The 13,421-nt window shown below is 38.7% G+C and overlaps 1 protein-coding gene across 20 annotated transcripts in view; it reads left to right on the forward strand.

The window, feature by feature from the left end:
- The window catches only part of CLOCK (clock circadian regulator), a 144,371-nt gene that overhangs the window by 117,047 nt on the left and 13,903 nt on the right, over window positions 1-13,421 (forward strand). For all 20 annotated transcript variants that reach the window (XM_023555062.2, XM_064285773.1, XM_064285777.1 and 17 more), the window contains 7 exons: window positions 821-903; window positions 1,129-1,235; window positions 6,030-6,177; window positions 6,759-6,834; window positions 11,193-11,334; window positions 12,328-12,428; window positions 12,952-13,041. In XM_023555062.2, the coding sequence (XP_023410830.1) occupies window positions 821-903; window positions 1,129-1,235; window positions 6,030-6,177; window positions 6,759-6,834; window positions 11,193-11,334; window positions 12,328-12,428; window positions 12,952-13,041 (747 nt within the window). The remainder of the gene's footprint in view (window positions 1-820; window positions 904-1,128; window positions 1,236-6,029; window positions 6,178-6,758; window positions 6,835-11,192; window positions 11,335-12,327; window positions 12,429-12,951; window positions 13,042-13,421) is intronic.

A 13,421-nucleotide genomic window follows, 5' to 3' on the forward strand; every position in this document is an offset into this window, starting at 1 on the left:
GCAAGATGAGGTTAGAAAAGTAGATGGAAGCCAGAAATGAAATTTATTTCTTTGTTGCTTGTTTTTTCTGTGCTGATAAGTTTAAACTTTATCTAATGGGATGAGAAACCTTGGAAGGTTTTTAAGTAGGGAAGTTACATAATCATATTTGAGTGTTATTAAGGTAACTGTGGCCCTAGTATAGAAGATGAATTGAACGACAGGGAGGCTGTTTGGGGAGAAGCTATGGGAATAATGTGAGTCAGTGATGGCAAAGGTCTAGACTGAACTAAGGCAGTGAAGATGGATGGGATGGAATAGATTGTTTAAATACTTAGCAGGTGAAATTAAGAGGACTTAGTAGTGACCACTTAGATGGTGGAAGGTGAGAATGAATGTGTTGTAACTACCAGAATTCTAGACTTTGGCCACTAGACTGGTATGCCTCGGTTAAATTAGATGGAAAATTGTGTAACTGGGTGTAGGGGATAAAGCAGTTAGTTCATTTTAGGATATGATCAGTTGAGATGCATGGTAACATCCAGATCAAGTATCAACTAGACCGAAGTGGGAAACTATATAATTCAGGAGAGAGATCTGAATTCAAAACCAGGGTTTATTGGCATATATGAGTGAGTGAAATTTTACTTCAGGGAGTGAGAAATACTCCCCCAAAAGCCTATATCAAAGAGTTATTTATTGCCACTATCTTTAATACTAGAAAATTAAAATGTGCTAATAACTTGCTAAGGGAAAAGCTATCTAATAATGACCCAGCAATAGTTAAGATTCTTCTAAGGACACAGAGAAGTATTTCTAAATTTTAATTATTTGTTTGTAGGAAATGTGCACTGTTGAAGAACCTAATGAAGAGTTTACTTCTAGACATAGTTTAGAATGGAAATTTCTATTTCTAGATCACAGGTAACTCTATTTTTAAATTCCATAAAGGGATAGTAGTCATTTTGTAATTCTTGAAATTAATGGGTTTCAAAGACAAATTTTTTTTCTAATGAGGACTTTCAAATCTGTTAACCAGTTTTTAAAAAAACAAAAGCCAAAAATTTGTTTTTTAAAGCATTGATTTCTGTTCAGAGTATTCGTCGTTACAGAAAAGTTACAATATTGATTGCTTTATGTGTAATTTAGGGCACCACCCATAATAGGATATTTGCCATTTGAAGTTCTGGGAACATCAGGCTATGATTACTATCATGTGGATGACCTAGAAAATTTGGCAAAATGTCATGAGCACTGTAAGTAGACTTTAATATTTCCGGTGATCAAAACTATTTTTGAATCATATAAGCAGAAATCCTGTTTCTGTCCTATTATCAATATCCTGTTAATAGAAGGTGGGAAAGTGGGAAAATACAGACTTACAACCTTTTTTGTAGTTTTAAAATGTACTGGAAGATTTTACTCACATAACTAATCCAGTAGGAATCATAGAGTAAGTTTAAATTAAAGTTGTTCCTATTTTACATACCGGAAACCCTGGCAGCGTAGAGGTTAAATGCTATGGCTGCTAACCAAGAGGTCAGCAGTTCGAATATTCCAGGCGCTCCTTGGAAATTCTATGGGGCAGTTCTACTCTGTCCTATAGGGTTGCTATGAGTCAGAATTGACTTGACGGCAGTGAGTTTCGTTTTTTTTTTTTTTTTTTTGATAATAGTACCATTTTATAATATGGCATATAATAAGCCTTGTTCTGAAGTGTATATACTCTGTATCTGGAGTAAGTGAAGTAGATTCCTTTGAAAAATGTAATAGTATGCCTAACTATTAGAATACCATTTCATAAATTTTAATTTCCAGGCATGTAAATCAGCCCAGGAATTATGTATAGTAGAGAATCTATTTTATAAAGCTCATAGTAAGTGCTCATTTAATGTTACTCGCAGTTACATCATTGTTATTAGCAGCAGCAGCAGCGTTATCTCATATTGCCAAGCACTGTTCTAAGCATTTTACATGTATTATCTCCATCATTCATCACCACATTTCTAGAAGATAGGTACTACTATTTTTTCATGAGTAAACTGAGACACAGTAAGGTTAATTTACCCACAGTCCCATGGCTTGTTGATGATGGCGTCAAGATTAGAATTTAGGCCCAACCCTTTACCACACTGCTGTTCCTTCTTTGTTTCAAGTGTTTGTTTTAATGATAGGATTATTTGCTTCTGTGGTCCTCTCCCAAAATTCTACACTTTTGGGTGTCCTCTAAGCGTAATTACTTTTATTATGTTTTATGCTGGTCAAATAAACTTCTCTATATGAAAATAAAGCATGTTCTTTAATAGCATCAACTCCAGGCAGCCCCCAGATTATGAATGACTCCCATTCCTAAATCTGTCTTTAAATCGCATTTGAACAGTTAGGTACATAATGTCAGTTAGTAAAATGTTTGTCTTAGTATATAGTTTACCTATCTATGCATAAAAAACATTAAAGAAACACTTCTAGATACACTAAAATATCTGTCATGGATTGAATTTTCTCCCCCAAAACTGTGTGTCAGCTTGGCTGGGCATGATTCTCAGCAATTTGGCAGTTATGTAATGATGTAATCATCCCCCATGATGTGATGTGATCAGCCAATCAGTTGTAAGGGGATTAGGGTGGGATGCAACACCCTAACTCAGTTCACAGCCCTGATCCGATGTAAGGGGTGTTTCCCTGGAATGTGGCATGCATCACCTTTTGTCTTACAAGAGATGAAAGGAGAAAGAAGCGAGCAGAGACAGAGGAACCTACTACCACCAAGAAGGAAGATCTGGGAACAGACCACATCATTTGGACCCAGGGTCCCTGTGCTGAGAACCTCCTAGACCCATGGGAAGATTGATGCCATGACACATGGAGATTTCCAGGGAAAGCCAGGCCTACAGATGTTGAAAGGAGACGAGGACTTTCCTCTAGAGAGAAAGCCTTCCCCTAGATCTAGCGCCCTGAATTTGGAGTTTTAGCCTCCTAAACCGTGAGAGAATAAATTTGTTTGTTAAAGGCGTTTACTTGTAGTATTTCTGTTATAGCAATACTAGATAGCTAAGACAGAATTTGGTACCAGGAGTGATATGTCTGCTCTAAGAGATACCTGAAATGTGGAAGTGGTTTTGAAACTGTGAATAGGTAGAGGCTGGAAGAGTTTAAAGGTGCCTAATAGTAAAAGCCTAGAGTACCTTGAAAAACTATTGGTGGAATTATGGACGTCAGAGACAATTCCAGTGGTGGCTCAGAAGGAAGTGAGGAGAGCTGTAACATGGGAGATGGCACAGACGGTAAGAAGCAGCAGCAGAGAAGTGGTGGCAGCAGAACCAGGAGACTGGCACAAGATGGTGCAAGAGGCCACCCACATTCCTGGGGGAGAAGGGTGCCTCTGGGCACTTATTGGTGGAGCTAGGCTTGCCAACCCATGGAGCGAAAGAGCTAAGCGCCTTTGGGCCAAGGCTTATGGGCGGAGTGGGGTGCCTCCAGGCACTTACTGGTAGAGCTAAAGGACTTTGTAACACTTGTCCAAGCAGAGCAGAGGCCAGGCCGGCCCAAGAGGCCTGAGCGACCTAGAGGCCAAAGAACCAGGAAGCAGAAGCTAAAGAGACAAGAAGCATGGGAAGCAGATTTGCTTTGGTCTCAAAGGGTAGGAGCATGACTACTGGGGCTTCAAAAGGTGGGACCGTGAACTCTGAGGTTTCAATGGTTGGGGCCAGAGCCTCCTAGGTTTCAAAGATTCAGACTTTGACCAACTTGGATCCAGAGTGTGGGGCTGCTGTAACAAGTGCCAAAAGGATGGAGCCAGATACCCTGCCGAAAACTGAGTGAGTGGAGCTGCCGTGCCCAAGGCACAGAAGAACGGTGTCTGCTGGGGCTGAGGGGGTGGAGTCACCACTCAGTTGGACTAGGAGAATGGGGCCGCTTAAAGTCGAGCGAGTAGAGTTGCCATCCCACTGGGCCTGGAAGGTGGGGCTGAAGTTCAGGGCTAAAGGGCCTCCACTCAGAATCCAGAGAGCATGGCCAACACCCAGACTCTGGAGAGCATGGTCACTGCCTCAGTGGTCTCAGAGAGCAAAGGATTATTTTTAAGCCTTGAGAGCTAATGTAAATTGTTCTGACATTTTGACTTGCTTAGTACTTGTTTTCCCTTCTTTCACTCCAATTTCTCCCATTTGTGATGGAAATGTCTATCTTGTACCTGTTCTACCATTGGATTTTGGAAGCAGATAACTTGTATTCTAGATTTTACAGGTTCACAGATGAAGAGGAATTTTGCACCAGAATGGAATTTGGACTTGGAGTTGATTTAAGATTTTTGAGTTGATACTGGGGTGAATATGTTTTGTATGTGGCAAGGACATGAATTTTGAGGGGCCAAAGGTAGAATGTCATGGCTTGAGTTCTGTCCTCCCAAAATATGTGTTAACTTGGCTGGGCCATGATTCTCAGTAATCTAGCAGTTATGTAAGGACGTAGTCATCCTTCATGATGTGGTCTGATGTGATCAGCCAGTCAGTTGTAAGGGGATTAGGGTGGCATGCAACAACCCTTACTCAGGTTACAGCCCTGATCTGATGTAAGGGGAGTTTCTCTGGGATGTGGCCTGCATCATCTTTTGTCTTTCAAGAGATAAAAGGAGAGAGAAGTGAGCAGAGAGAGAGGAACCTACTACCACCAAGAAGAGCCTGGAGCAGAGCATATCCTTTGGACCCAGGGTCCCTGCATTGAGAACCTCCTAGACCCACAAGGAAGATTGATGCCAAGACGCATAGACATTTCCAAGGAAAGCTGGGCCCGCAGATGTTGAAAGGAGACCAAGACCTTCCCCCAGAGGCTACAGAGAGAAAGGATTCCCCTAAAGCTAGCACCTTGAATTTGGACTTCTAGCCTCCTGAACCACAAGAGAATAAATTTGTTTGTTAAAGCCATCCACTTGTATTTCTGTTACAGCAGCACTTGATAACCAAGACATCTTTAGCATAAGAATGTTCTGATGTGCACCACAAGTAGCACCTGTTTGTTATTTGAACCATTGTATGTACCTCAAATTTTTAATATAATAGGCTTCACAGATTTGGTTTGTAACTACAGGTTATACATAAGCTGGGCGTTTGTAACCCAGGGACTGCCTGTATATGGAAAATTTTAAGAGTAAACTCATTTCACCTGAAGAGAAGACATTCAAGTGATGCAAATAGTAGGCACCAAGGCTTAGTGAAAAGACCTGATAAATACTTCTGTTAACTAGCTGTGTAATTCTGGACAAGCCATTTAATGTCCTCATTGATAAAGAAGGAGAGAGGGATTTCTAGAACAATGTATTCTAAGGTGTGTTCCACTTAATGTCAGTCCATTAAAAAAGGGTTTTACGGTCAACGAAGTCTGTGAAACACTTCCTAATCTCTCTCGTGGAGAATCTTGGCATACATTAGCATATGCAAGGTTTTGAGAAGACTTAAGAAATGTATTTAAACAAAAAGCTTCCCAAATTACTTTAACCACAGAACTCATTTTTTGCTTAACATCTGTTAAAAGACTTCAGAATTTATAATCTACTGAGCATTCTTTTGAAAATACTACACTAAACAAACGATTCTGATGTGGGTTAGTTGAGGTTTAGAATTAAATGTCTCAACAATGCCTTACCTATGGGGAGGGGGATTGGGCAGGTTGAAATCCTGGTGTGATTACTTATTGCTACATTACCCTGAGCATATCTGGGCAGGAGGAAGTTAACAAGGTGAATAATTTATTCTTGAATATTTGGAAGTTTATTGTGTATGAAAAGTACGTAAGCTTGGCCTTCTCTTGCTTTCCTTGTATATAGCAAGAAATGGTCATTGAGTTGGGCATTTTGGTGGAAAATCTCTTAATTGCTTGGGTCCTTAAACTATACAAATATAGCACATTTTTATAATTAATGTCTATATTTTTGAAAAGCCATAAAATAATTGTATATGTAACTTCAAATGTAAATGATTGTCTTAGGTTAGAAATAGATTCTTAATAACTAATAATATGATTCAAAGAAAAATATGTTTCTCTTTTCTTCTTAGTAATGCAATATGGGAAAGGCAAATCATGTTATTATAGGTTCCTGACCAAAGGGCAACAGTGGATTTGGCTTCAAACTCATTATTATATCACTTATCATCAGTGGAATTCAAGGCCAGAGTTCATTGTTTGTACTCACACTGTAGTAAGGTAATAATCCTTGTAGAGAATTTGTGAATTACTGTAACATTTTACAATGATTTGGGGGGTGTTACTTTTAGGCCTAACTAGTTAATGAAGTACCAAGTGATTTTTTTCATCTTTTAATGCATCCTTTCTATATACTATTAAATTTACTGAATAGGTATTATGTAGAAATGCAATGGAGGTATTATATAGCATGTATAATTCTTGACATAAATTTTGTATTTTAGAGCAGAAATGTAACTGATTTATGTACCAAAGTCAATCATTATTTAAAAAAAAGAAAAAAAGCCGGGGCAGATAAGCATATGTCCCTTTACTTAGTTCTTCTTAATTTAAGTACTGTTTTATGGAACATTTGCAGTAGCATCTACAACTTTAATATACCTACAGAAATGCAAAATGAATTAAGACAGTACACCGTAGATATGTTTTAGATTTGCATAGAGCATAGAAAATAGTCTAGCATTAGTAATGAATAATTGAGACATATCTGGGACTGTGTATAGCAAACTGAACGCTTGAAACTCTGTGTAGTATTTTAAATGCATGACCATTTTAAATACTAATTTTTTTTTTTTTTTTAGTTATGCAGAAGTTAGGGCTGAAAGACGGCGAGAACTTGGCATCGAAGAATCTCTTCCTGAGACAGCTGCTGACAAAGTAGGCTTCTTATAGTTTTTAAAAAATCATTTAATTTCTTCCCTTATGACAAAGATATTATGCTTTGCTATTTAAGTTTAACTTTTAAAAAGCTCATGGGATTCTCAAAAGGTTTTGAAAGGCCTGCCATTTAGTGATAATTAGGTGAAAGTCACGTGATCTCTGATTAAAAGTACAATTTATTGATTGTGTTAGGCTCTGGCTAGGTTCTTTGTATGAATTACAAAATATCATTTACTCCTCAGACATACTTTTCTGGTAGATAGTATTCCCATTTTAAAATTATTGAAACTGAGGCTTCAAGAGATAAAACAAACACACAAACCAACAAAACTTTTCTAAAGATACATGGCTGGAAAGTTATAGTCAGGATTTGAACTCTGGTGTCTCATTTCATTATGGGTAGAAGTGGAGCATATTAATTATTTATTGCTGCGTGACTCAGCACTCCAAAACTTAGTGACATAAAACAATACATATTTATCCTGCAGTTCCTTTGAGTCAGGAATCTAAGCATGGTTTAGCTAGGCCTTCTACTTCAGAGTTTATTGTGAGGCAGTAATCAAGATGTTGGCTGGGGCCACAGTCATCTCAAGGTTCAACTGGGGCAGAATGTATTTCCAGGCTCATTCAGTGAGTGTTGACAGAATTCATTTCCTCATGGACAGTTGAACAGAGGCCCTTGGTTCCTTCTTGGCTGATGGCTAGAGGTTGCCCTCACTTCCTTGAAAGGTGGTCCTCTCCATTAGAGCAAGCATGCAGGAAGATCCATGGAGAGAAAATACCAAGATGGAAGTCACAGTATTTTGTAACCTAATCATGGCAGTGATTGTGGGGACAGTGGTGGTTTAGTGGTAGAATTCTTACCTTCCATGTGGTAGACCCAGGTTCAGTTCCTGGCCAGTGCACTTCATGTGCAGCCACCACCCATCTGTCATTGGAGGCTCGTGTATTGCAATGATGCTGAACAGGTTCCAGTGGAGTTTCCAGACCAAGATGGACTAGGAAGAAAGGCCTGGCGATCTACTTCTAAAAATCAGCCAGTGGAAATCCTGTTGATCGTAAGAGTCTGATCCCCCATCTGATCGTGGTGATGGTATAGGACCAGACAACAGTTTTTTCCATTGTGCATGGAGTCACCATGAGTTGGGGCCAACTCAATGGCAGCTCACAGCAACAGTCATGGAAGTGATATCCCATCACTTAACCTATTTTATTTGTTAGAAGCAAGTCACTGGGTCTGGCCTACACTTAAGGAAAGATTTTATACAATGGCATGAATACCAGGAAGCAGGGGTCATTGTGAACCATATTAAAGTTGCCTACCATGAGCAGTATTTTTAACCTGCAGAAAATAAACAAGTTAAATAGCTAGCATGCTGGGGGATAATATGGAAGATATTATTTAGCACCTTCTATGTGACAGGCATGACTCTGGATATTGAGAATATAGCAGTGAATAAGTGATCGGCTTTGGCAGAATCAGCTGAGATGGGCTCAATTAAATGAGGAGTGAGAATTTAATGTTGAGTTTAATAACAAGTATCTCATTGGTGTTCAGTAATTGCAGATTTGGTGGTGTGGTATTATGGGAGAAAGCCTGAGTAGACTGGGTGTAATAGAGAATTTTCTGGGAGAAGAGAAACTGGAGACAGTGGGTAAGGAGTTTTGCTACAGAGAGGAGAAAAGTAGGGCAAAAGTAGGAAGAGAAAATGGGCTTAAAGGAAGTTGGTTTTTCTTTTTTTTCCAAAGATGGGAGAAATAATAGCATTTTTGTGTACTGTTGAGAATGGTCTGATGAAAACAAAAATTGATGATAGGAGAGACAGGGATCAGAAATTCTAGGGCAGTGTTCTTAAGTAGGTAAGAGAAGATGGGATTTAGTCCACAAGTGAAAGGATTGTGTTAGCTAGGAGGACAGATTATTCATCTATAGTACAAAAAAAAAGAAACTCTTTATCTTTGAGTCGATTTCAACTCACAGTGACCCTGTAGGACAGAGTAGAGCTGCTCCGTAGGATTTCCAAGGAGTGGCTGGTGGATTTGAACTGCTGACCTTTTGATTAGCAGCCAGGCTCTTAACCACTGTACCACCAGGGCTCCTCATCTATAGTAGGGGGTTGGCAAACTATGATCTACAGGCTAAATCTGGTTTTGTAACACCTATAAGCTACAAGTGATTTTTATACTTTTAAATGGTGATAGATAAAAGAAGAATAATGGTGTGTGACACATGAAAATTATATCAAATTCAAACCTACGTGTCCACAAAATAAAGTTTTATTGGCACACAGCCACACTCAACTGTATTATATATTGCCTATGGCTGCTTTTGAGCTATATAACGAGTTGAATACTTGTTACAGAGACTGTGTAGCCCACAAAACCAAAAATATTAATTATCTGGCCCTTTACAGAAAAAGTTTGCTGACCCCCCCGATCTACAGTAACATGAAGAAAGGTAGAGTGTGTGAGTATGGATACTGGTAGGTAGATGTAGTAGTGGGAGCTTACAGTGCTCGTCAGTGAGTAAGGCATTCTGCCGCATCACCCTCTTCCCGCCTTCATAGCATGAGTAACTTTGAAATCATATTGTTCATTTATGTGTATGTGTATATATGTATAAACACATATCTATGTATGTATGTATACATATTAAGGAGTCCTGGTGCATAGTGGTTATGTGCTCTGCTCCTAACCGAACGGTTGGTGGTTTGAACCCACCAGCTGCTCTGCGAGAGAAAGATGTGGCAGTCTCCTTCTGTAAAGATTACAGCCTTGGAAACCCTATGAGGCAATGGGCTTTTTTATACATTCTTTATTGTTCTCCTTTTATATAAGCTTCTCTCAAATAAAAGCAGAGACATTGTTTCTTTCTTGTTCACTGCTGCATGTACAGGGCCTTTAAGAGAATATTTGCTCTATTACAGTGGGAAGGAAAACAAAAGATGGATGTATTAGTATACCTGCTATATTAGAAAATAGGATTATATATTTGTTGTTGTTAGGTGCTGTTGGGTCAGTTCCGACTCATAGCAACCCCTACATACAACAGAATGGACACTGCCTGGTTTTTTGCCATTCTCACAATTGTTATGCTTGAGCCCATTGTTGGCAGCCACTGTGTCAGCCCGTCTCGTTGAGGGTCATCCTCTTTTTCAGTGACCCTCCACTTTACCAAGCATGACGTCCTTCTCCGGGGACTGGTCCCTCCTGATAACATGTCCAGGATAACATGTCCAAAGTATGTGAGATGAAGTCTTGCCACCCTTGTTTCTAAGGAGTATTCTGGCTGTACTTCTTCCAATACAGATACGTTTGTTCTTCTCGCAGTCCGTGGTATATTCAGTATTCTTCGCCAACACCACAATTCAAAGGCATCAGTTCTTCTTTGGGCTTCCTTATTCATTTGGTGGTGGCAAAGTGTTATCTGTAAGCCTAAGGTAAGGCTGTCAACTGAGAGAGATGGAGACACAGGTGGACCAGGTATAGAATTATTATGAAGACTGGGAAAGTGAGCCCAGCAGAAAAACTTAACAGTATTGCTGCTGTATCGAGTGTCCATTTTAGGTTGCCTATAATTGTTTCTCACTTCGTAAGCAAGTGAGCTAGAAGGATAGGAAAGTATGGTTTAAAAAAATTAAAAAAAACTTGCTGCCATCTAGTTGATTCTGACTCATGGTGACCCCATGTGTTAACATAGAACTGCTCTCTAGGGTTTTCTTGGCCGTAATCTTTATGGAAGTAGTTTGCCAGACCTTTCTCATGTGGTGCTGCTGGTCGGGTTTGATCCACCAACCTTTAGATTTGTAGTCAAGTGCAAACCACTTGCGCCACCCAGAGACCATAAGTAAACCTGTTGCCATGGAGTAAATTCTGACTCATGGTGATGACTCCATGGTTTAAAGTGGGATTTTAATTTGTACTATTGGAGTGTTACAGTGTCTGACGCAGGTGAAGAGATTGAACTACAGGTAAAGTGGAAGAAAAAGGTTGTTGGAGAGTGTAGGATGTTGAATGAGTCATCCATATGGATATTGAAATTTTGGAGAAAGCTTGAAGTTGGAGTAAAGGAGAAGATTGTGGGCAGTTGGCGCTGATGTTCCAAATATGCTTACAATACCTTGCACATAAACTAAAGCATCATTTCTGTTTTGTTGTTTCTTCAAATAGAGAAAGAAGGCAAACTTTCTAGCTATAAAAAATAAATTTTCAATTCTTTACCTCGCATATGCACAGGTACCTTTGCCTTGTTATGGGTAAAAAGTTTTTTTCTTTTTTTTAAAGAAAGCAATATTGCTAATTTGAATCTCTGAACTGAACCACAAGAAAACATTTATCTTACTCTGTCTCCTTAGAGCCAAGATTCTGGGTCTGATAATCGTATAAACACAGTCAGTCTCAAGGAAGCATTGGAAAGGTTTGATCACAGCCCAACCCCTTCTGCTTCCTCCAGGAGTTCAAGAAAATCATCTCACACAGCAGTTTCTGACCCTTCCTGTGAGTACCCTCACTTGAAAGCAGACTTCCTTTAAAGAGCACTTGTAAATTGTTTGTGTTAACTGGTATCAGCATTTTTCATCAAGTGCTTCTTTAAAATTATGTTTACATTTTTTAAATGTATTAACCTTTCAAGTGAGAAGGAGGCATAGTGCTAACATTTAGCAAAGAATTAAGTTTATCAAGTGGCCTATAAAATATATAGGTAGTAAGTTGGTACCAGGGCCAAGTAGTCCCAGGCACTGGATTAAGGCCCCAGTCTCTTCAGGAACATGGGTTCAAATCCTACCACTGCCAGCTTGTTCAGGGTGATTCTGAAAGAGCCCTGGTGGTGAAGTAGTTAAGCGCTGCTAACCAAAAAGGTCAGTGGTTCGAACCCATCAGCAGCTCTGCAGGAGAAAAGATTTGCTCCCATAAAGATTACAGCCTAGGAAACCCTATGGGGCAGTTCTACTCTGTCATAGAGGATCACTGTGAATCAGAATCAACAGGACACCACACAACAGCAAAACAGTGTTGGTAGTTTGGTTTTAATCATCCCTCAAAAAGGAAGTCAAACCATTTACTCCTTCTTTGCTTCTAAAGCCAGTGAGTGTTCTTTTAAACCAGTTTGCTTTTTTGAAAGTTTTATAGTGTTTCATTTTTATGGAAACCTACATAATTGTCATTAAATTAGCAGTCATTTTTAAAGTTTTCCTATTTCAAATATTTTCTTTGACCTTAAAAAAGACAGAAGCTGAAGAATGTAATCAGTTGCACTGAATTATAAAAGTAGAAGTTATTGAAGTGGAGAATGTTTTGTTGTGTATACTTTCACCACAATAATATATATAAATAAATTGAAATGAATCATCTTGTTGTAGTGGACTTCACTTTTATTGAATGGTTAAGAAAAAGAACTCAACCATTTTTTACTCATGCATTTTGAAATTAATTTTTCAAAATTGCATTTTCTAAAGCACTTTATGCTGTTCTGTTTTTTTTTTGACCTAGCAACACCAACAAAGATCCAAACAGATACGAGCACTCCTCCCAGACAGCACTTAACAGCTCATGAGAAGATGGCACAAAGGAGGTCATCATTTAGTAGTCAGGTAACTCTTTAGTTAACCTCCTTCTGAATAAAGATTTACTAATAGGGAAAAAAATCATCTACAGAATTCCATTTATTCATTGTCCCTTTGTATAAAGATCAGAATGGTTGTTGATATATAACATTTACTCAAGATCTCCCTTTTTTTTGTGAAATTGTTGTCGCAGATAACAGTCCTTTTAGCTATTTTTCAGGTAAAATGTTAATTTTTTCTTCAACTGTGAAAAGGTGATAATTTAGAAGCTTTTTATATCTGAATTCAAATGCCAGCCACCTTCAGTTAAGTCCAGCCAACTTTTATTGAGGAGTCCATGTAAGGTACTGTGGTGAGTGCCTTGGAAGATAAAAATATAAATAAGAAACAGGTCTTTCCCATATAGAGGTGGAGATATACCTGTGCTCACCTAATAAAAGTATGAGACAGATTGAAAGTTCAGTCATAAAAGTATCATGTTGATATTTCTGGTGGAAGTGCTCACATACGGGAACAATCATCATTCCAGTGTTATTTATTTTGTTTCTAGTCCATAAATTCCCAGTGTGTTGGTCAGTCATTAACACAGCCAGTGATGTCTCAAGCTGCAAATTTACCAGTTCCACAAGGCATGTCCCAGGTATTTTTTGATTGTTTGTTTGTTTGAATTGGGTATTGTAAGATGATAAATTGCTTTTAAGCTAATATAAATTTCTTTAAAATATAGTTTTAGAAGTGGTGAGTCTCAGCTGGGGGCATTTAGAATATCTGGGGACATTATTTATTATCATGATTGTGGGGTGCCACTGGCAGGGGCTAGGGTTGCTAAATGTCCTCCAGTGTGCAGGACTGTCTTGTACAACAAAGAATTGTCCTGCTTGGTATACTACAACACTTCCCATTGAGAAATGCTATAGACCTAAAGACACTAAAGGTGAAATATAATTGTTCGTTTTGTTCTTCTAATGGATATTAGAAGATTTGAGTAACTTCATTCACATATTCTTCATTCCCTTGTTC

The sequence above is a fragment of the Loxodonta africana genome, chromosome 5 (genome assembly GCF_030014295.1).
Source record: "Loxodonta africana isolate mLoxAfr1 chromosome 5, mLoxAfr1.hap2, whole genome shotgun sequence".
Classification (NCBI taxonomy): domain Eukaryota; kingdom Metazoa; phylum Chordata; class Mammalia; order Proboscidea; family Elephantidae; genus Loxodonta; species Loxodonta africana.